The sequence below is a fragment of the Carettochelys insculpta genome, chromosome 18, assembly GCF_033958435.1.
Source record: "Carettochelys insculpta isolate YL-2023 chromosome 18, ASM3395843v1, whole genome shotgun sequence".
NCBI classification, from domain to species: Eukaryota; Metazoa; Chordata; order Testudines; family Carettochelyidae; genus Carettochelys; species Carettochelys insculpta.
The window spans coordinates 9,484,714-9,507,452 of record NC_134154.1 but is presented as its reverse complement, the minus strand read 5'-3'; the positions used below and the strand labels follow the sequence as shown (position 1 = coordinate 9,507,452).

The 22,739-nt window shown below is 46.7% G+C and overlaps 2 protein-coding genes across 4 annotated transcripts; both read right to left on the bottom strand.

Annotated features, from left to right (window-relative positions):
* Positions 1 to 2,949: 2,949 nt before the first annotated feature.
* LOC142022814 (pre-B lymphocyte protein 3-like) lies at positions 2,950 to 3,551 on the bottom strand. The gene is made up of 2 exons (XM_075013041.1): positions 3,503 to 3,551; positions 2,950 to 3,218 (listed from the first exon to the last, which is right to left on the bottom strand). Exons 1-2 carry the CDS (start codon positions 3,549 to 3,551, stop codon positions 2,950 to 2,952), a joined length of 318 nt encoding a protein of 105 aa, XP_074869142.1.
* Positions 3,552 to 11,763: 8,212 nt separating this feature from the next.
* Positions 11,764 to 22,526, bottom strand: LOC142022701 (uncharacterized). 3 transcript variants are annotated; one of them, XM_075012828.1, is made up of 7 exons: positions 22,047 to 22,526; positions 21,524 to 21,643; positions 19,951 to 20,307; positions 17,361 to 17,393; positions 14,379 to 14,447; positions 12,642 to 12,793; positions 11,764 to 11,938 (listed from the first exon to the last, which is right to left on the bottom strand). In XM_075012828.1, the coding sequence occupies exons 2-7, from the start codon at positions 21,525 to 21,527 to the stop codon at positions 11,822 to 11,824; spliced, it is 732 nt and encodes a 243-aa protein (XP_074868929.1). In that variant the 5' UTR covers positions 21,528 to 21,643; positions 22,047 to 22,526; the 3' UTR covers positions 11,764 to 11,821. The 3 variants fall into 3 exon arrangements, with proteins under 3 accessions (XP_074868929.1, XP_074868928.1, XP_074868927.1); XM_075012827.1 differs by lacking the exon at positions 21,524 to 21,643 and having other exon boundaries at positions 22,047 to 22,223; positions 22,483 to 22,526; XM_075012826.1 differs by lacking the exon at positions 21,524 to 21,643.
* Between the last annotated feature and the right edge of the window lie 213 nt (positions 22,527 to 22,739).

Sequence of the window (22,739 nt, the reverse complement as noted above, 5' to 3'; positions counted from 1 at the left end):
TTGGTCCAATAAAAGGAGCCCCTTGGTGGGTTGCTCTTCTCTGTTTGGGACGTGGGAGTGCATTGAATGGCTGCCCCAGGCCCAGCAGGTGTGGTGGTGCTCAGAGTTAGCTAATCACCCAGGTCCTTGTGCACACCAGAGAGAGCAGATCTACCCAAAGACTGTCAGGCAGGGCTGCTGAGGGGCTCAGGGCTGGGCCCACGGTGATGGGAGGTTTATTATTTACCCCCCACCAGAGCGTGCAGGGCTCTTGCTTCCCCTGCCCAGCCAAGCTAGCGATCTGTCTGAATTCCTCAGCTGTTGTGCTGGTGATGGCTGAACTCAACTCACAGAGCTCTTTGCTCTTCCCGCAGGGTCCTGTGTGTCTGAGCTAAGGCCTCTGTACTTAGTTCTACCATTCTTAGCTAAGGTTCTGCCTCCCGCACCCTGTGCGTCCTGCTGGCTGATGGCCATGGTTTCCTGGGCACTGCAGTCCTGGCAGTGATGCGCTGCCACCATCTTGGGGAAAAGCTCTCTTCAAAATTGCTCTCAGCCCCACAGCTAATGGCCTTGAAGAGACCCAGGAGGAGCCCAGGGTTGTATTTGTTTTCCCATTTAAACAAAAGCACTCCCTGAGAACTGCGAATGGAGACGTCCGCCTGTGGCAAGCACTTGTGCTGAGGGTCAGGGGTCAGCGGGAGCAAAGTGGGAAGCAGAGCGTAAATCAGAAGAGCCCTGAAACTACTTTCATTCACACCAGGCCCTGCACAGGGTCCTGTATAGAGGAAGCGCACAGGTAGCTTAAAGAGACAGTAACTCCCATCCATGCTCCTTGTTCCTGCCCCAAGCCCAGAAGCAGCGTGACTGAGAACCTGGCCTGCTGTGTGTAGGACAGTCAGGTAACACACTCCTGAACATCAGCACTAGTGCTTTAGGAATCAGTCTTTTCCATCAGCTACAGTGAATGCCCTGCATGCAACTGACGGGGCTCTGAGCCTATGGGGCCTGTGGGCAGGAAAACTAGCTTTGTTAGGCTCGATCTCTGTGCAGTGGCAGCTGCCCAGCACCCGGCAGGATTGGAGCCCGCAAGGCTCAAAGCACTCAGTGCTCAACCAGATGATATCCGTTGAACAGGAAGCCACCATCCGTCACAGCTCTCTGAGCATAACTGACCGGGGAACCTCCGCTCTAAGCTAATTCAAGGCTGAGGAAGAGCAGCCGTTTCTTTTTCTGTTCCTAACAGGGCTGTGGTTCCTTTAGCAGGAGGATCTACAAGCAGAGCTTCAGCAGAGGGCCAGCACAGTTTTTGGTTCCTCATTTCTAGAGACAGTAGATGGCACGTGTGCATGACGGGTTCAGTCCCAGATATACCCTTGAGACTGTCACTTGATGTGCTGAAATACCACCGAGCCCATCAACCTGCCCTCTGGTGCACCCCACCACCCTGTCCTGCTCAGCCAGACCCTGAGGTCACCTCCAGCCTTGGTGTCAGAGTGCTATGCTGCGTAATATAGACACAGAGCAGCTCAGCTCTGGGAAGGCTCCAGAAAAGGGACTTGCCAGACCCAGGGGCACAGCTCCAGGGGGACCAGAATCCCAGTAAAATCCATCTTACTCTATGTAAAGTTTTATACAGAGCAAGCTCACACAATGTTCACCTCCTTTATCAATGAATGAGAGAGACGCACAGCTGTCCCCCCAGTAACAATTAATTACCCAGGGTTTATTGATAGACAAAAGTGATTTTATTACCTATAAAAAGTAGCATTTTGAGTGGTTATAACTAATAATAGACAGAATAAAGTAAGTTCCTCAGCAAAAGAAAACAAAACACACCAGCTAAGAAAATTTGTTACAATTCATAATTTCTTACTCTAGCTCTTATTTCAGGTGAAAATCCTTCTCACGCCAGAGATGTCCTTTCTGCCCTGGTCCAGCAATTTTTCTCCACCCTTCTCTCTACAGTGCTTTTGTTTCCAGGAGATTGAAGGACAACAACTGGGGTACTCCTGGAGCCAGCTAGATGTTTTATCCTAAGACAGAGTGAAGTGGAAGAGACTTGCAGATGACGTATGCTCCACGTGCAGTACAAAGGTTAAGTAGCGGTAAGTAGTAGTAGTTTTCTTGTATTCTCCTGGGGTGGGGAGGTGGTCTTTAAAGCCAGCTTAAGACAATCATACAGAATTTCCCCAGGGCAGAAAGCCTTTGTTTGATATCCCTACCCACCCCTGTGGAAAACTACAAAATTCAACATGGATTCTAGCACCAGGTGACATGGTCACATGTCTTGGTAGCACCCCAGAGTCCATGCATCTGTAGCGGATCTGCAGGAAGACAGTTCTCCCCCTCTCAATAGGCTCTTGCTAATCAGCTATTAGCTTTGGCTACATCTACACTAGCATTCCTCTTTTGAAAGAGGCATGCAATGAAGGAAATCAAAAATGCAAATGAGGCAAAGATTTACATATCTGAGACCTTACCTGCATATTCTTCTTTCGAAAGAAGAAAAGCAGTGTAGACGTGGCTCTTTCAAAAGTAATCCCCATCGTCTAAAGAACCCTTCAAAAGAAGAATATGCAAATGAGGTGTCAGATATGTAAATCTGTGCCTCATTTGCATTTTCAATTTCCTTTATTTTTATGCCTCTTTTGAAAGAGGAATGCTAGTGTAGATGTAGCCTTTGTGTCTGGCTTCTTCACTGTTATTCCTGATGGGCTGGTAAGAGGCTTTTCCCAACATGAACACACTGATAATAAACCTATAGTTAATATTCTTAAGTTCAGATACAGAAACGGTACATGCATACACATACAATGTACACCTTCAGTTGATATACACATACAATATACACCTTCAGTCGATTACATACTTTCCAATGATCCTTACAGGAATTATTTTGCATAACGCATTTTCCAATTATGCCCATTCATATTCTTAAGCATATTTCCTCAAAGAACATGGAATGCAGCATCACAACATGATCGAGCAGTAATAGTCAGCGCCGTCCTCAGCCTCGACCGTGGCGATGGTCAGAATACAGGCATTGATGGCAGGATCTTTGGTCGCAGAGAACCGGTCTGGCACCCCTGAGGGCTTGTGCTTGTCCACCTCCGATTTGTAATAGAGCAGGTACCTTGGAGGGCTGCCAGGTCTCTGCTGGTACCAGGAAACCCCATAATCCCTGATGTCGTACCCGGGATTCAGGGCACAAGACAGTTTTACCGTTTGTCCCGGCAACACTAAAATGGAGGCCAACTGAATCAGCACTGGCTGAGCCCTGGAAGCTGAATGAAACAAAGGCGCAGTTTCAAATACATTGTGCCAAGCCCACCCCGGTCTCCAACCTGTTACATCATCCCCTCCGGCATCGCATGTACACCAGCTACCTCTCAAGTGCCACACCTCCAGCAGTCTGCCCAGCTGCTCCTCCCATCCCTGTCTGCAGCACAGCCTAGCAGGCTCGCCCTGCAGTCCCTCCCGCTGCAGAAATCCCTGATCACCTTCGCCTCCCATGAGAACGTACCTGGCACCGACATCCCAGGGAGGAGCAGAGCCAGGAGCCACAGCGCCATGGCAAAGGCCTTGGAGAGAGCCAGAGGGAAAGGAATTGGCAGCTGCTGTGCACTGGGCCCCCAGCTTTGTGTGAACCTGCAGCAGCCCAAGTGGGTCTATGCAAATGAGCTCCGGGGCTCGGGGACTCCTGCAGCAATCAGGTGGTGATCTGCTGCTCTCTGTGCTATTTAGCCACAAGACTGACACTGTGGATATGAAGCTCCAATCACGGCAGGGAAGAACAGATTCAGGGCTCACACTCCATCTGTGTTTTGGGATATGCCATTTCCTGCAGGATACAGACAATATATTTACCTTGTCATGCCTGACCCCCTCACACCTGCAGGTGCAGTGTGTCGGACTGAGAGATGTGGGTTCTATTCCAGCTCTGGCCCCAGCGATGCCAATCTTTTCCAAGTCCCCATGTATAAGGCAGGCATAAGAAACCCCCTCCCCGTCAAGAGCTGGGAGGCTGAACTCCTTCATATCTGAGAAATGCTGGGGTGGAAAGTGTTCCTGGAGGAGAATCAAACCAGGCCCCAGTCTGGGCAGAACAAGCCACTTTTCCTCAGAGACCTGGAGATCCACCTGAAGCCGATCCCTGTTCTAGGTGTCAGAGGGCAAGAACCTTCCCCAGGCTGCCGTCTAATCTCAGACGCTAACCATAGAAGCAACGCAGGGCTTCTTCTGAGACTAAATCACTGTGACAGAGCTGCTGATGTGCCACAGAACATGGGAACAACCAGCCGCCTGCCTGGACGCCAGTGCTGGGGCAGCCCAGCCCTGAAGCCAGTGTCTGGGGAATCAGAGGGTCAGCCGAGGAAACTTGCCTCACTGCTGTGCCTGCGGCTGTAATAATGGAAGCATGTGTCTATTTCTCAGGGCATCCCTAGGCCTCTGCTGAATCCTTCTGGCTGTGCCAAAGACACTTACATGTAGAGTGTCTGAGGGACCTGGAACCTAAGAAAAGCAGCAGCCAACATCACGCATGACAAGGTAGGTCCCCAGGCACATCATACCCGAGATGGCGTCAGGGGTCTGGATGTGGAGGCAAGAATATTTGACAGGGGGGCTGGCTTGGCTGGCCCAAACAGGCTTATCTGGGAATGAGCAGACCCTGGAATGTGGGAGAAGTTCTTACAGACATTTGTGGGGAGATAACGTCCATGAGGGAAGAGCAGAGGGATGAGGGATTTCCACAGTCTGGGAGTTCAGATAAGTACCTGTGTTTAAAAATTGCATCATCCCACATCTGGGGGTTTCACTTGTCACTATTGTCAAGATGCTGGTCAAGATCATTCGTGCAACACCACTTTGGCACAGCCAGCAGGTTCCTTGGGAGATTCCCACACTGAAAGAGCAACAGGTGTTGTCTGTCGAGATCAGGGTGCATTGAAGGAATGGTGTGTAGGCCATGTTCACAAGACCTGCCCATGTAAGGGGCACATGGAAATGACCAATGAGCAGTAAGGCTGGTCTCAGTGAAGGTCAGCAATGGGTCCTGGCTGGAAGACAGGCTCTGCTCCATTTGCAGATACAATTGAGTCGAATTCCACTCTCAACATCAAACAAATGTCACTGAGTGGTGGCTCTGGAGACTGCAGTGTGGGGACACCTGGGAGATGCTGTAACTGGGGAAGGGAAGGGAAGGATTCCCAAGCTGGCAACAGTGATTCCAAGACAGGAGAGAGTAAAATGTCCAATGGGGTGATATGACCTGAGATGAGGAGAGATGCTGTGGTTGGTCATAGCTGACTGTCATTCGCAGTGTGTGCTATGAAGCTACCAGGTGGTTCCTGCACTGGCTCTCTGTGTGACTAGACCACTGTGGACTTCGTGGGTATCATCCCAGATTTCACAATAGTAATCAGCCTCATCTTCAGGCTGCACGTGTGAAATGTTTAAATATCCTTCATTGAGTTCATGGTCTTTGGAGCCCGAGAATCTCTTTGGAACCCCCTCTCCTCTCTTTAGACCACTTTTTGCACAGTACTGCAGAACGAAGCTGGGGGCGCTGCCAGACTTTTGCTGGTACCATTCTACACAATAATTCTTGAACTAGCCCTCGCTCATGATGCATTTCAGAGTGACTGATTCCCCAAGCATGACAGATACCGAGGGCTCCTGAGTCAGGACAGGCTGGGTTTGTACATCTGCAGGAAGCAAAGACAGTGTTATTGAGGTGGCCAGTCGGCAAGCAATGCTGCCGAGTGGTCTTGCAATAGTCATCTAACCAAAGCATCCTTCAAGCTTCTTCACCGGCCCCTCGCTTCACCAGCAGAACCTAGTGGCATAAATTTATTAAAACACAAACATACATATGGGAGGTAGATCTGGCTCGGCCCACTGGGAGATGCTGAGCAAGCAAACCCTTCTTTGTCATCACTGAGAGAGCAAAACTCAAAGAAATATACTGAGAACTTACATGCTAAAGAAAGCACTAGGAGTCCCAATGCCACAGAAAGCTGAGGTAGCATGACTGGCCTCCACCAAAGGATCTGAATGTACAAGAGCACTGCAAAGTCCTTCTGTGCGTCTTTGCCTCCACTATGGACCACAGGTGCTTTGGTGAGGTCTTTAAAGCAGCCCTACAACAGGAGCGGGCCATGCAAATCTGCCCCTCCCTTGGGAGAATTTAGATGGGGAATTGGTTTCCATCACAGCGTCAGCACTTGACCTGAAAAAAACCCTCACGTGCCAACAGACAGTGCTGAAGAGATCAGCTGGAGTGGAAGCCCAGCAGCAACCAATGGATGTCAAAGAGTCGGCTTAGGAGGCTACAATGATGGCAGATGTACCTGGCCTGCATGCGCTGCATTGTGCTGTACTCTCTGAGTGCCGCAAGGGATTAGTAAAACCAGGAGCTCAGCAGGATTCGGTTACAGGGCTGACGTATAAAAGAACATGAGTGATAACTTCTTTTCTATGTACTATGCCAGAGGTAATCTATAAGCACACGGCGGGTCAAATGTAGACCACCCAATGTTCTGAAAGGATTGTGAATTTTTCTTTGTACACTTATTACCATTATTGCTTTTGTGGTGTGGAAATTGTTTCCCTGGAGCCTGGACCTTGAATATGACAGAAATGTGGACCTTGACCAAAAAATTATTGACCACCTTGTATATATGCACACAGAGCATTACATCTAGAACCTGAGACCATGGAACTGGTCTCCATGCTACCCATCCATGCCCTGCACCCCTCCATGGCCCGTGCATGTACACAGCCAGGCTAGGCCAGACTGACGATCCACCTGATCCGGTGCCTGGCTTTTTGCAGGGGCCAGGGCCAGATGCTGAAGAGGAAGACAGAAGCCCCCCATTGTGGGCACTTGTGCAGCAATCCAGACAGCTGTGCCTAAAGATAGTCTGTAGCAATCACAGATGTTCCGCAGGGAGGGTGAAAATCCCACATAGTGGGACCTGCTCAATCAGTACCAAGGGCTTAAATGGTTTAAATATGTGAATAAATGTGTTTGCACAACACCTTGCACAAGGGGACCCTGGTCCTCCAGCCTGGGGCCTCTGGGCACTAATGCAATTCATCGTCGTCATCATCTCAGATCTCTAAACATAGCAGTGATAGGGGCACAGCAGCATGAAATCAGGTCTTGGAATATCCTGCCCTCTCGTGGGGACTGACTGCCATAGCATCGTCTGCGTGCAAGCTGCCAGTGTATGACGACCATGTTCTCTCCATGCACCACTGCAGAACAAGCAATGCCTGGAAGGACATACTTGGCCCATGTGCATTGTGTGGCCATCCCTCCCCGCACCCCCTGCTCTGGCTTCTCTCATGTGTATGAGCTGGAAGGGGTTTTGGAGACTTAAGGCCAGGCAGCCCCACACACAAGCACAACCTGGGCTAGCCTGCCTGGATGACTCCTCTAGCTCCCTGCAGGTCAGACTGTCTTAATTTTACCCCTTTCCTGGCACTGGCTGCTGGGGGAGCGTGTAACAGGGTCACCCGCTCGTGAGCACTTCTCTGTGGCAAAGGGGTGCTGCATAAAGTCTTTGCCTGGTTGTCTCCAAGGCTCTGGGGCTAGGGTGTGACTCCCTGTCCACGGAGCTGTCAGTTCTTAGATTAGCCTTATGGCTGGTCTTCAGCCACTGGGCCTGGATCTTGCCCAGGTCTAAGTCCAGCTCGCATTCAGAGTTGTCCAAGGTGCTGCTGGTCTGCCAGACAGTGTCACAATCTGCCTGGGTCAAGCTCCTGAGAGGAACTGCCAAGCCCTAGCCCAGCAGCTTCTTTTCATATTGGCCGACTAGGCCCTGATCGACTGCAGCAGAGCCAGATGCTCTGTCCTGCCTGGTGGATCTCTTGTCTACTCATCTCACTGGGACAGGCAGTGGCAAGGCCTCTGGATTCCTGTACAGGGCACTGGAGCTTAATCCACCCCATCACAGAGGGACTGTGACTCCTTCTTCCTGCACTCTCTGGAGCACAGGGGGGACTGTGTAATATGCAACTGCACGGGGTAGCCAGCGTCCCCAACAGGCCAAGCCAGCTCTGCAGGCTTGTGTGGACAGGGAATGTGACTGTAAGGAGGGAACAGTCCCTGTGGTCCCCAATACACCTGTGCTGATGCTGGCCTGCCCTATGCTGGGGGTCCCTGTGTGCTCCCCTGTCCTCCATACATCAGTAAGGCACAGTCTGGCCCAGAACATCCCATCTGAAGGGAAATTTCAACCCCCAGGCCAGGCTGCAGCCCCCAAGTAGTATCCAGCCAGTACAGAGCCTGCCAGCCACAAAGAGCAGCCAAGTCTCACGCAGAGTTTGGCCCAAATAGAGTCTGACCCAGCTGGAGCATCTGAACCACACAAAGGATGAAAACCACCAGTAGCCTGCAACCCAGACTATTTGCCTGGTCCCTGTGGGCCAGTTGGTCTCATTCTCTACCACCCTCAAGAGTTTCAGCTTCAGATGCCAGAGCCAGGGCATGCTCTGAGTCCAGGTTTAAATGTTTCTTGTTCATGGGAGGTCCCCATTTCGCCCAACTTAAGCTGTAATGCAGACAGCGGGGAAGAGGGACAGCCCAGTACAGCCAGGACAACTGCAGCCTGCTGAGTCCACTGACCCCAATATGATGCTCAACAGTGGCTGGTCAGTTTCCCAGGTCCCACAAGGGGCAGGGAGCTGGGAGCCAGGCAGCAGCCTGGCTGTGGACACTCCTCCACTTGTACAGCCTGGAAACTGACCAGGGCAACAGCCTTGGTCAGTTTCCTGGCTCCAACCAGTGGATGGGAGCCAGGAGCCAGGCTTCTGCCTGGTTCCCAACTCCTTGCCACTTCCAGGACCAGGTAACTGCTCCTGTTAGGGGCAGCAGCTAAGAGTCAGGCTGCCGCCCATGACAGGAGCAGTTTCCCTGCATTGCAGTAATCTGAGACATGTGCAAGTCGGTCGTGCGCATCTTGGGGGTTTAGTGTATAGAAATTTGCTTGCTGCCAGTTTTACAGCAGGAGTTAGACAATGTGCAGGGCCTGAGCCCAGGCCCACTCACTTCAGTCAGCCCATGCAGAATGGACATAGATTATGATGGAGGTGAGGGGGCTTGAAACATCCTGATCATGCCTGAGATCTGTATGCTCATAACCTGGGAAAATGCAAACTGTGACTCCTCTGCATTGCCGTGATCATCTCTTTTCCAGCTCAGGCATAAGCCTTGGTGTGGGAATAAGCAGTGAGCTATTACCAGGTTAGTGTGAGAGAGAAAGAGATCTGCTCTCCCACACAAGCTTGGTGTGAAATCTGCTCTACACAGACCAGGTGCAATCTCCCTTTGGGTTGCTGTAATTATTGGCCTCACACACGCCTGGTGCTGCAGCTGAGGTCTTAACAAACCTCACATGCATTTTTAAAAGAGCCTCACGTCAACTCTGTCTCCCCACCCCAGCCATGACCCCTCTTGCTGCTGGATCTGTGCAAGTTCCTCTGGGCCATGGTGGATGGATGTAGCTCTGTTATGCAGTGTGAGAGCAAGAGAGGTTTGTCTTTTGAGCTGCTGGGAGAGAAGCCCTGGCTGGCTCTCTTGGTGTGTGTGGCTTCACACTTCGTCTGCTGGGGAAGCAAAGTGGGTGGAGGTGTCACTGCTTCAACCCTAGCTCCAGCTCCTCAGCCTCATCACCACAGCGAGAGCTCTCTGCAGAGCCTGTCTCCCCACTGTCTGGTTTCCTTCTTGGTGAACTGTTCACACCTTGGACAGAGCAATGCTCTTGCTGCTCACAATGATGTGGTAGCATCGGGGGCGCCCACAGAACAGTGCAGTACTGGCAGAGGTATGATGCTGCAGAATTTCACTTGTATTTAAAATTGAGAGTCCCTGTGGGTGGGAAGAAAAACTCTGAACAGGAGCCGCTGCAGCACTGGCCAGAGTCTGCAGACGGAGAAAAAGAAATCAAACCAGAGTCTGCTCTCAACTGTGCTGTGAATAATCTCACCAAAGTCAACCAGTGGCAGTTGAATTGCGCCACACAGATGGTGTTACTGAAGGTGGATAGGTAGCAGGCAGAGAACTGTGAACTCCACTGAGCTGTGTGTGGCCATTGGGGATGGGACAAAGCCAGTGAGTGAAGCATCAGCACTATCTCTGGTCCATGATGAGCAGAAGTTATTGAGAATCAGGGTTGATTTAGGGAACTAACATCCGGCTTTATTAGGGATTTAGCTGGACTGAGCTGAAAGTGCATAGACAAGCTGTGTAGAGACTCTTCCCCAATGCTAGAGAGAGATGTTTTAGATCAGAAATGCAGGATCATAGAATCATAGAACACTAGAACTGGAATGGACCTCAAAAGGTCATCAAGTCCAGTTCCCTGCCCTCACAGCAAGACCAATCACCATCTAGATCATCCCTCTTAGGTATTTATCTAACCTGTTCTTAAATATCTCCAATGATGGAGATTGTACACTCAGATGATGGTTGCTTTGCACATGTATAACCCATACACCTAATGAGTGTGGTTTACTGTCCCATGTAGTGGCACTTAGATCACTAAACAAAGAGAAGGACTGAGTCTCCTCTGCAGCCTTAGCTGCGAGCCAGCTGGCTTTTAGCTCAAACTGGAGAGGCTCCTGCGTTAATTCCAGTAATTAATCACCCCGACAGTTAGGAATTTTTTCTCAAGATACAGCCTAAACCTCTCAAGCTGCAGTTTAAGCCCATTGCTTCTCGTCTTATTTTCAGAGGCCGAGGAGAATAACTTTTCTCCCTCTTCCTTGTAACACCCTTCCAGGTACTTGGAAGCTGCTATCATGAAGCACTGTCTGTGACAGTAGGAGAGGCATTCGTCCCCAGAGCATTCCCAACGCCCTGTGCTGAAGGTTGATTTCTTGTGGCGCCCCAGGCTGGATCTTAGTCCTGATGTATGTCAATGGAAGTACCAGAGGGATCCTCTCGAGAGGCGAGGCACCACAGAGCAGACCTGGAAACCTACAGCTGCAAGAGCCTCTCCCTGCTGCAGAACATGAGGGTGTTTGGAGTTGAAATCACACTGGAAATTAGGTAGTCTCTTGTATCACCTTGGGAGAGCACCATCGCTACGCCCAGAGAAAGGGGAGCCCCACCCCCCCGAAATACGCAGGGCTAGCTGATGGACGTGACTGACTCCTTACAAACCCCTCTGCCCCAGCAGTTTGCCGCACCCTAGTGCTGGGGAACTAGTGCCAGGTTCACGTGGCTGAGTCAAGGAGCCCTTCATGGCCCTGAAAGCACACAGTGTAACCAGCGATGGTAGCTGCAGAGCTAGTCAGTTTCACTTTCAGCCTTGCAGGACTGCTGAGGCCATGTGCAGCTTTGTGTTTCTTCCAGCCTAACCCGCACCAGCTGGGAGCACTGTGGCATGACCCTCTGGCTGGGTGCAGAGGAGCTTCTTTGAAATGCTACCAGCGCTGACCAGCTGCTCTGTCCTGACCTGAGAAAGGCAGGTGCAGCCAGAGCCATGACCTTGCAGAAACAAGTGCTGTTACATCATCCCTGGTTGAGTGACAGACAGGAAGGTGGCCGAGTTTGGTACAGTACAATCAGAGACAGGGAGGGGAGAGGGGAACCTCTGACCCTTGTCACTGCAGGGCCCGGGCCTCAACAAGACAGGCCAACTGGACATTGCCTAGCAACATTGCAACCCTGGGTAATGTCCCACATACACACTCCACCTGAAGATCAGTGTCACCAATCGTACAGCTTTCACCAGGACATTTATTACATGCCAGGGCCAAACCACTGGAGGAAAGGGGTGTTTGCTGGAGACATTTGTGGAACTCGAGATGTGGGTGGGGAGCGGAAATACATTCACTGAGCCTGGAGCGTGGCATACACAATATTTGTCCCTGGGTCACTGCTCCCCGTGCTGGGCTTCTTTGTCACTGGCTCGCCAGAGTGAGTGCTCCTGCCAGGAGAGGACACCATCTGAGAACAAACAGACACACACGCCCCTTGGTTACACCATCGCAGCACAGGTAACAGTGATGCTGTTCATGGGGCAATGGAGCTCTGCTGAGGGGCAGAAGAGGCTGAAATGAAGTGTAGGAGGCAGCTCCATGCATCAGCCACAGTGAGGGTGGGGCTGGGACGGTGGGCTGCTCTGCAGCCGCACAACTGCAGCTGCTCTCCCCATATGTGACCGGCAATAACACCCTTCCCACCAGCTGCAGGGAATACTGGGCCCTGGGTTCACATAAACAAGCCTGTGTCTCCTTCCCCTGCTCTCCATAAACATGGCTTCTAGGCTGGCTGGTGGAAAGCCAGTGCAGAGATCTGTCTCATGGCAGACACCCCTGGCTGTCCATTCTGCCTAGGGATCCACTGCTCACACACTACATGGGGCTTAGTAAATGAAGAGGCTTTGCGCAAGCTCTCTGAACTGGGGTGAGTTTCACTCTGTGACCTGGGGTGAGTGAGCTTATGCCCCAGTTTGCTCATCCGTAACTACAGGGTAGGAATATCCACCTACCAGGCTGTGCGCTGTGAGGGTTGTAAAACATTGAAAAAGCCACAGAGGCTACAGAAATGCAAAAAGGTTCTGTTATCATCATTTTCACTAGTTATCAAAGTGACTCAGCTGGGACCAGAATGAAGTCTGAGGACTTTCAGTACAAAGATCAGTACTTACACTATACGGGCTCCACTGCAGTTTTGAATAGATCATCTCCTTGTCAACAAGCTCTGTAAAGGATTCTTTCTGGGCAGGGGCAGGGGTGCTTGAAATGGGATCCGACAGTTCCTGGGAAACCTCTGGCTTCTGGGCCTGGGTTCGGCGCTTCACTAATGTAAAATACAGAAGGACACATGCATATTGTGGGATGACTTGAAAATACCTAATTCAGACGTAATGGGAAATGCTGAATTTTGCTTCAGTGTCTGCATATATAGGCTGGCTTCTGGCTTTGTGGGTGCTGATAGTTTCTTTTCTTCCGTTAATTTATTTTAGACCTAAAGGGCCTGATCTAAACGCCCTTACAATTAAAGGGAGCCCTCCCATTGACTTCTGTTGGCTCTCAATCAGGCTCTCACAGACCGACTGTGATCCATGGTACAACTCCTGTTAACATCCCTAGAAATTCTGTCGTCCATGTGGAAAGGTATAGGTGAGGCCAGGCACAAAGCGTGTGGAGACCTGGTGATCCTCCCTTGCTATTAGGTATTAGAACAGGGGTGGCCAAACAGCAGTTTGTGAACCACATGCAGCTCTTTTATAGTTAAAGTCTGACTCCCAGATCCGCCCAGTCTCCCCCAGTTCTCTGTCTGACAAACTGGCATGAGGAGAGCTCAGAGCTTCTGCCATGGGATGGGGAGGTGGGACAAGAGGCTTCAACTCCACTGGGCATGCTTGCCTGCTCCAAGCCGCACCACCACACCACAGGGCTGAAGCCCCAGCAGGTGTACCTGCTTCACAAGTATATGAAGAAGCAATGAGACATCCTCTGGTACCTTAAAGGTTGTGAAGATTATCGTATGCTGCTCAGAGGTTCAGCAAGTTTGGCCGTCCCTGTATTAGAACACGGCCGCTTTGTGCATGCACCAGTCATGCACTGTCATAATCAAGAGGTTTATTATCTTATTATTCCTTGCTTTGAACTTGAAGAATGTTACAGATTTGTCAACAAAGAAGAGACTAAGCCTGGAGCTGTTAATTTAGGGAAAACAAGCAGTCCTGTAGCACCTTAAAGGCTATCTGTTAATCTTTAAGGCTGCAGGACTGCTGTTTTTTTGTGAAGCTACAAACTAACATGACTACCCCCCGAATTAATATAGGAAGGACACTCAGAAATGGTCATTTCCCTGAGGATCTGCAGCACCTCGCTGAGACCGCAACAGTAACTAACAATACTTAACAAAACAAAAAAGCAGTCTTGGAGCACTTTAAAGACTAAAAAATCATTTAGTAGGTGATGAGCTTTCATTAAACCTCAGGGGGTGTTTCTCTTCTTTTTGGGTGTAATCCTATTCCTCCTGTTAGTAGTGTGGTCTAAGCCACAGCTATGATTACACCACTTTCGCAATAGCAAAATCAATCCCAGTGGTGAGGGTCATCACCAAGAAGCAGCCCTCCTTTTTTTTTTCTCAGTTCAACACTTCACCCACCTCTCTCCTCCACCCTTATTTAGGACTTGGAGTGCAGCGTATTTGTTCCTCTATGGGGCCCCACAAAAACTCATCACCTAATAAATTACTTTGTTAGTCTTTAAAGCGCTACATGACTGCTTTTTTGTTTTGGGAGGGTACAGACTAACACAGCTACCTCTCTGTTACCAACAGCACTTAAAATGAACTATTGTAGCAAAGTCTCAGGTGATGCCTCAGGAGAGGCACAGGAGATTGTTGAATTTCTTTACTAGCAATTACTTACACTTAAAATACATTCCCAATGCAAGGAGGAGCAACAGAAAGAGCCCACCGATCAGATACTTCACTGAGTCTATAAAGGAGAACAAATAACATTTGTGAAAAACAAATAAAAAGGATGTGAAAAGTATTCAGATACTATTGCATAAGACCCTAACTAGACCAGAAAGTATACATGCAGTAGCATGGCAAATCTTGCAGCCAACCCACATTTAAAAGTCCTGGTATTTCAAATTCAAAACCCAAGCAGAAAGCCCATTACAAAAGTCATTTATGTATATTAAGGGAGGGAAAAGACAAACCCCCACAAACCCAGTGCTTAAACTATTCTTGCACGTCACCTTGAAGTGGATGTATATCCACTTTTGGCACTGATCCAAGGCTGAAGAGTACAAGTGCTAAACTCAAACCAATGAGATATTCACTCACGGTACAATCTACCAGTATAATCAGCTGTAAATCAGAATTACCTCATCACAAATTCTGTCCACTATTTTCATAACTTCATCCCTTGTCCACAGCACTGTTATGCAGTGAGGATTGCCTCAGGACAAGCTTTGTTAGTTGATATCGCATGTTACGTCCTTGCTACCTACAAGAATTGCAACACTATATCTCTGTATCACCCATAATTGTTATCAACCACCAAAAAGTCTTGCTAGGGGTAAACAGCCTTAGACAGACCGCTTTAGCAGCCAACACATGTAGATTGGTAACTGTGTGAATAGGCAGTGGGTTTGTGGTTTTGTAGATGCTTTAAGTTTTTCCATTGATTGATCCCCTGCTCGTTTTCTTAATAGCAGTCCCCATACTTGCAAAATGCAACATCGGTGCACTTCAAAGGGTGTCTCTTTTCAGCTATGCAACATGAACAATGCTTTGATAAACCCACACTGCAAATGGTGAGCTTTAGCCCAGAGATGCTGCAGATCCTGGACTCTGTGTGAAGTTTTGGGAAGCACTTCCGGTTGTGTCTAAAGGAGCCTACCAGGCAGTCAGTGGGGATGGGAACTCCATTCTGTTTCTTTACTAAAGTGTAGATTCTTTTTGCCCCTGCCCCCTTTCCTGCCAAAGAATGGGCCACTTAGAAATGCCCATCAGCCACTTTTGTATGTGGCTGAGGCATCTGCTTCCTTTGTTTTCCTTCATATTGATGACTCAGTTTACAGCATAAAGGGAAAGCAGGCAGAGCACAGAGATTTGATTTGAGGACAGACCTGTTTGCCAGCTTTACTTTGGGCAGGGCTGTGATTTGGAAAAATGTGTGAACAAATCAGACAGTGAGATCTTGTAAACCCATAGAGAGCTGCCACCCATATTTTATCAGGACAATACTGACTAGCCAATGAGTTTTTAAATGATATCTTGCAGGATGTAACTTGTACAAAGATTATTACAATAGTACGTGGGAGGTGGCCACATAATAGGATATGTTCTATCCCACAGAGTGACTGGTTTCTTGGGACTGTGTTTGACCTGAATATTTTGTGATTTTCGGGAAAAACACGGGCAAGCAGGGGTGTTGCCCTACCCAAATTTCAAGCCTCAAGCAGAAGCAGAATTTGCTCCCTCCCCTGCACGGCCCCATCGGCCTGATTGGAGCTGGCCCCTCAAATATAGAAGTCAAACTACACCCATGAGTGTAAGTGAGCATTTATCACACAGCGCAGCTTGTCTGGGTGGCAAAATAGACTGGAGAGTCTAAGCGGACTCCATTGTAACACAGTTATTGTAAGCCAGCAGTTCACATTTGTCACTCACTTGCTGAAATACAGTTATAAACACACTATCAGCCTGGGGGCGTCTGCCCGGAGAGAGGCACTCATGCTCATGAGCTGTTGTGAGCCACTCCAGACCGTGTGACCGCCATCACTGTCCCTACTTCTTCAGACAAACAGCTGAGTTTCCGTATTTTAAATATGCACTTCTGCTTTTCTAAAAAATCCAGAGGGGGTAAAGAGCAAAGATTTTGCTAATGCATGAAAACCAAGCAAATCCTTTGCAGTTTTTGTGTGCAAAGAATCTTGAATCCTGAACTTTCAGTTGTTCCATACACTTCCTGATGCATTAAACTATGAAGATTTACCCAAAACAATTAATTTAGTATAAAAAATATGCTTAAAGAACCACAGAAGAAAGAGCGAGTAATAAGATAAACATCATACAACAATCCACAACAAATGTGATGTTATAAGGTTACTGCTCCTGTTGTTATTTGTCTTGTAGTCAATAGTTACTTGGGAATTAATATTAAAGCTAGGGATGTAAAATCCCGTTTCATTAGTTAACCAATTTAACAGGTGGGGAGACAGCTGGGGAGGATGCTCCAGCCCAGCTGGAGTGCCCCTACGTCCCGCAGACCGGTAACCGGGGCTGCTCAGGTCCATCTGGACCATCCTTGCCTGTGATGATACGGTGGGAGCAGCCAGAGCAGCCTTGGTCCCATGCACCTCATGGGCTGGGGCACTCCTGCCGGGCCAGAGAAACCCTGGTCTGGTGCATCACAGGCAGGAGCAGTCCTGCCAGGCTGGAGCAGCCCTGGTTCCCAGCGCACCACAGGCAGTGGCGCTCCTGCTGCTCTGGAGCAATCCCAGTCACTGGCGCACTGTGAGTGGGGCACTCCAGCCCGGTTGGAGCAGCCCCTGTTGCTGGGCTGGAGCGGGCTCCCCATCCATCCCTGCCACCTGTGGGGCCCCGCGGACAGGGGCTACTCTGGCCTAGCTGGAGTGACCCCACCTATGGCAGCCCTACAAAGCTGGAACAACCTTCTCCCACAGCGGGACTTAAGCCTCATCCATTTAGGGAGAGGCTTAATGGTTAAACAGTTAAACAGCTAAATGTTAACATTCCTAAATAAAACATACATTAGATTCAAGAACAATTTCTAAATACACACATGTCTTATTGAATATAAAATAATCTTTGAATCATAGTTAATCCAGTTAATTAATTTAATGCACTAAAATAAGAGTATATCATTACTTACGTGTAAGAAGTGATGGTTTATTTGTGGGTTTCCCTGAAAAATATGTCAATAAAAAGACAGATATGCTGTTCAGAATACTGATGGAACGTGAAAAATGTCCATATTTCTGAAACAATTCGCTTTGGTCCATGTACAGTACAATAAGCACTGTCATTTATTTAGAACCTCAGCTGTATGAGATATATCTGATAATGATGACTATACCTATCCCGATTTCATAGCTCTACCAAACCAGATTTCAAAATATAGATCTTATTTCAGCTATAAAAATACAATAATCAAACATTAGAAAAATCAGCATCTTTCTGTTAATGGTTTGGTTTTAGGTTAATACAGATAGTATGTTAAAAAGCAACTTTAAATTCCATGACTATGAATTATTTTAGTTTAATTATTATTTTATAACTGCCAATTAAAATAGTATAAGGTATAAATAACATACATCAGGACTACCTTTTCCAAATAAGTTTTATATCAGAACAATATTCCATAAATATAGTTAGATTTAGCACTACTAAACTAGCATTGTATTTTTAGAATAAAGTTCATTTCTGTGTAATGGGGTAAGGGAAGAAAATAATTACTCTGCATCATAAACTAAAGGGAGAAAATACAGGAATTTATACTGGAATATATAGTATAAATTTTGACCTAGGGTTGGAGAGCAGCTACTAAAAAGTCTACCATTGCTATAAAACAGGGCAAATTTTCCTTTTTGGTTAAAATTTGCTAGTAACTTTGCAGAAATTATATACAAGAAGCTATGTACTTATACAATTTTCTGTAAACAAGCTACAAACTATTCTCCACCAGCCCTCAACTATATGTTATTATAGAACCACTTCCCACTATAAACTAATTATGTATTTTTAGTCAAACCAATTTCACAGACTTTTCTTAGATCACATCAAGTTCAGCGATTCCAGATAGTCCCTGTATAGTGTGACATATTTAAGACAATTCTAACCAATGTCCATGTTCACAATATCAGAAATAGTGAAATACAAGTAACACGATTGGTCTGATAAATAAGCTATCGTTATGTGCAATGTTAAAATAAAGGGATGCCATGGAAATACAGACAAGGGAATTATAGTAGTTGAAGATGCTTTAAAGCAAGACATAAACATGTTTGCATCCTAAGACTTGTTAATTTCATGGAAAGCAAGCGATCTAAAATAGTTCATGCACATCACATAGGGGCTGACTCTTGGTTTTACCACTGTGTACTTTTGAAGAGGAGTGTTGGGGGGGCCAGTCTAATAGCTTTGTGGGAGGCTATTTCCACCATATTTATACATTTGTTCACAGTCTACTTATTGGATATCTCATTCATTGGTATCCTTATTATTTTAATGAAGCATTGTTATGTACTACATAAGGAAAGGAGGTTTAGGTTGGATATTAAGAAAAGGCTCCTAACTGTCACGGTGGTTAAACACTGGAATAAATTGCCGATGGAGGTTTGGAATCTCCATCACTAAAGATTTTTAAGAGTGGATAAGACAAACACCAGCTAGGAACAGTTTGATGATACTTAACCCTGCTGTTAGTGCAGGAGTCTCTTCCTGTTTTAGGATTCTATGATTCTATAATTCAGTATCATGAATTACAGGATATTATAATCATTGCATTCACCTACAAACATTTTTCACTAATGTCCCATTCGAAAGACATTATGTCTCACTGTAGCTTTCTGGATGAAACTATCAACAATTTTATTTACATCTAGGTTGCTTGGTATTATTTTGTTGCTCATTACGGATGGCTGTAGTGTTCGCTAGTGTCTGTCCCTTTGGTGCCTGGAGACAATTTTTAAGTCTTCTGTAGCTGGAGGAAGAGTTCAGGATCTGAGCAAGTTTCTTATGAATTTGCAGTACTGCACTACTGCAAAGGACCCAAAGATCTCTGTCTTGATGGGTAGCTGCTGATTTAGGCACCATTAATTTGTATGAAGATTTGGGATTATATTTTGCAATGTGCATTACTTCACATTTAACATTGAATTTCATCTGCTGTTTTGTTGCCACGTCTGCCAATTATGTGAGCCTGCTTTGTAACTCTTTGCAGTCTGTTTAGACTTAACTATCTTGAGTAACTATGTATCTGCCAACTTTGTCACCTCACTTTTTAACCCTTTTCGCAAATCGATTATGACTAGGTTGAACAGCATTGGTCCAAGCCCCTGGAGGACCCAAAATTTTACGTCTCTCTATTCTGAAAACATACATTGCCATTTGTTTCCTATCTTTTCACTGGACTGGCTGGGAATGCTCTCAGGGTCATTTAATGGCCCTGCCTCTGTTAGCTGTTAGCAGCACAGAACTAATCACATTCCACACATGAGAACAAAAACGCAGTCCAGTAGCACTTTAAAGACTAACAAAATAATTTATTAGGTGATGAGCTTTTGTGGGACAGACCCACTTCTGCAGATCACGCTCCTGAGTGCTGAGCACTCACTGTTTTTTCTTTTTTTTTTTCTGTGGGTGCCTGAGCCCTGGAGCATCTACGGAGTTGGTGCCTATGCACACATAGCAGAATATCCAAGAGAGAGAAAGAAATAGGAGAGAAAAAGAGAGACACTCACCCGTGACAATGAGATGAGTCCCATTGGTTCTTGTATTAATAAAGAGTGGCGTTATGGTCACTTCACAGTAATACAGGCCACTATCGTTCATCCACACCTCAGGAATGAAGAGGGAGCTGGTGTTTTTTTCAAACTCTAACTGACCCCTAAAATGGCCAGCAGTGACTGAGATGGGGGCACTGGTGTTGGAACGAGTCATCCTAAACTGCAGGATCCTCTTGGATATATTTTTAGGGGACTTTTCACGCACCCAGATTATCTCATAGAATGGATTGCCATGAGCAGGGGATCCATTAAAGCAACACTCAAAATAGACGGAATCTCCTTCAGCTATTATCAGAGGGTTTCCCCCGGAACCTAGAGGAGAAAAACATAGTTAAAAGCACCTCAGCAAACTCTGGAACCTCCTGTTCTGTAAAGAATGACTTCACTTATTTCAGCCTACTTCCATTTCATTTACCCTTCATGCTGTGGTGAATGTGAATTTATCACTGGCGAAAGCTGCCAGATCTCCCACCTTGGAGAATTAATGCCTCTGTTTCGCCACAAAACAGATACAGCATATACAAGCCTCCAGCATTACAAGCTTCCAGGACATTCTCCAACAATATTCCTCATTGTTGATCTTGACTTTAAGACCTGTCGAGTATTTGGAGTGCATCACTGTTACATTTGTATTATTGTATATAATGTGATGGGGTTTTGTCTTTTTCTACCCACTGAGTTCATTGTACAATTAGATACTGTTGGGAACACCACTTGCATCTGATGCTCTAGGAGACTTCTGTTCAATAAAGTAATCTTATTTAGATAGAGACAGAGAGATAGCCGTGTTAGTCTGTATTCTACCAAACCAAAAAGCAGTCAGGTAGCATTTTAAAGACTAGCAAAATAATTTACTAGGTGATGAGCTTTTGTGGGACAGACCCACTTCTTCAGATCACGGAGTCTGTTCTTATAAGGCTATGAGCTGAAGAAGTGGGTCTGTCCCACCAGCGCTCATCACCTAGTAAATTATTGTTAGTCTTTAAAGTGCTACATGACCACTTTTTTGTTTTATTTGGATAGACCATAACTTCGTAAGTAGACAGGATAAGTACCCTAGGCTTTCATTCGTCTCTGTGGAACTGTGAAAGGTTTTGAAAATAGTCTTTTAAAAATATTTGAATAGCAATAAAATCTAGTTAGATACATAATAATGCTCCCAATTTTAACCAGCTCCCTCAAATACTTAATGCTACTTAGATAATAATTTTTCATCAATTATATTCCTCAATTTACTTTGTAATAAGTACCAAGAACTAATTATTTAATCTCATTCTAGAGAACCCAAAAGAAAGCATTACCGGAAAAAGTCTAATTAAATTGTTTCTTTGTATCTAGGAAAAATTATTATTTTTCCATGTCAAAGCAACTGTCTCATTTATTTTCCATGTTAATTCCTCAATTTCTATTGCAATCATGAGTTAGATTTTAATACTAAAGCTTATATACATTGCTATTTTTTTTTCATTCAGACACAGTTCAGATGAAAACTTCACTTGCTATTCATCACATTGGCATTTTTACTCACTCATTTTTTTCCATGCTGTATGAAAGCAAGTTCTCTTTTGGTGAACATCTCATTGCTAATCTGGATTCAGCACACTTTGTACATCACATTCCATTAAAAAATCCGAAAAGAATAATTCTCCTTTGATGCACCAAAAATAAAGTAATTCAAACAGATGAATACTGTCAGCAAGAAAACACACAGCCCTAATTAACAGAGCCAGATCTGTTCTACAAAATTCAGTTGAAACCCAGATTTCAAGCCCTTCGGCGATCCAGAAGTGTCTGGATCTAGGGGGTTCAGTTGACCCTATGAGGTAGATGGACCAGATCCATGTTTGGATTCTGAGCCTCTACAAGTTCAAGATATTTCTGATCTGGGTTTGGACTTCAGACACATCTTTCATATTTTGTCTCTTCATTTTCTAATTTAAGCTACCCCAAACCCCGGACTGCAGGTCTTCCATCTGGCTTTTCCACTGAGCAAACTTCTCAAATGCCCAAGGCAGAAGGCAGAAGAATACCTGAGCATTGTGACTGCTTACCTAGGGAAAGGAACACTTCCAGAAAGAAGGAAACCACCAACACAGCAACAGAAAGAACCATGTTTATCCCATGTGCTTTCTTTTTCCTCTTGTCACTCTCTACCTCCAAAGTTTCACATTGCTTGTAGAGTCTGCAGACACCATTTATTGACAGTAGAAGCTGCAACCTGGGTATGCCTCTGAGTAGAAGAGAGAGAAAATCTCTCACCTCACCCAGGGAAGTAGTCTGCAGGGTGCACACAAGCAAAGGGTGTGATAAGTAGCCCTAATAATAACCCTGCTCTGCCCCCACGGCCTTGCAGTGAAGACCGCCCAAAGTACATGCTTCAGAGGAGACATGTCCCACATCAATGCAGCCCCAGCATACTGACCTTTTCAAGAAATAACAACAGCGGAGAGTGGATAATGGAACAAACGTGATCAGAGAAATAATTACCAAATTGAAATGATGTTGAAGGAAATTCTTTGTGCTGCTTCCCCAGGAGGGGGAAATCCCAGCTCCCTGCAGGGTCAGATATTGAAAATGACATTTTCTGCAGGATAGCAACCCTCTCCCTCACACTGTAACTCCTGGCTCTTCCTTACCTCATCATCATTTGTCCATTACGTCAACTTTTACGTTGTCCCATCTCACCCATCGGCCTCTCCCTCACCACCTCCCTTGGCCTCTAATCCTGGGTCAGCTCACCACCA

What these genes read in the sequence shown, in the direction of transcription:
- LOC142022814 (XM_075013041.1), bottom strand. Translation starts at nt 3,551, where the DNA reads ATGGCGCTGTGGCTCCTGGCTCTGCTCCTCCCTGGGATGTCGGTGCCA. An exon ending in CCCTGGGATGTCGGTGCCAG is followed by an intron (nt 3,219 to 3,502) that starts GTACGTTCTCAT and finishes CCTCCATTTTAG; the next exon opens with TGTTGCCGGGACAAACGGTA.
- LOC142022701 (XM_075012826.1), bottom strand. Translation starts at nt 22,107, where the DNA reads ATGGTTCTTTCTGTTGCTGTGTTGGTGGTTTCCTTCTTTCTGGAAGTG. An exon ending in TAAACCATCACTTCTTACAC is followed by an intron (nt 14,448 to 17,360) that starts GTAAGTAATGAT and finishes TCTCCTTTATAG; the next exon opens with ACTCAGTGAAGTATCTGATC. An exon ending in ATTGGGAATGTATTTTAAGT is followed by an intron (nt 12,794 to 14,378) that starts GTAAGTAATTGC and finishes ATTTTACATTAG; the next exon opens with TGAAGCGCCGAACCCAGGCC.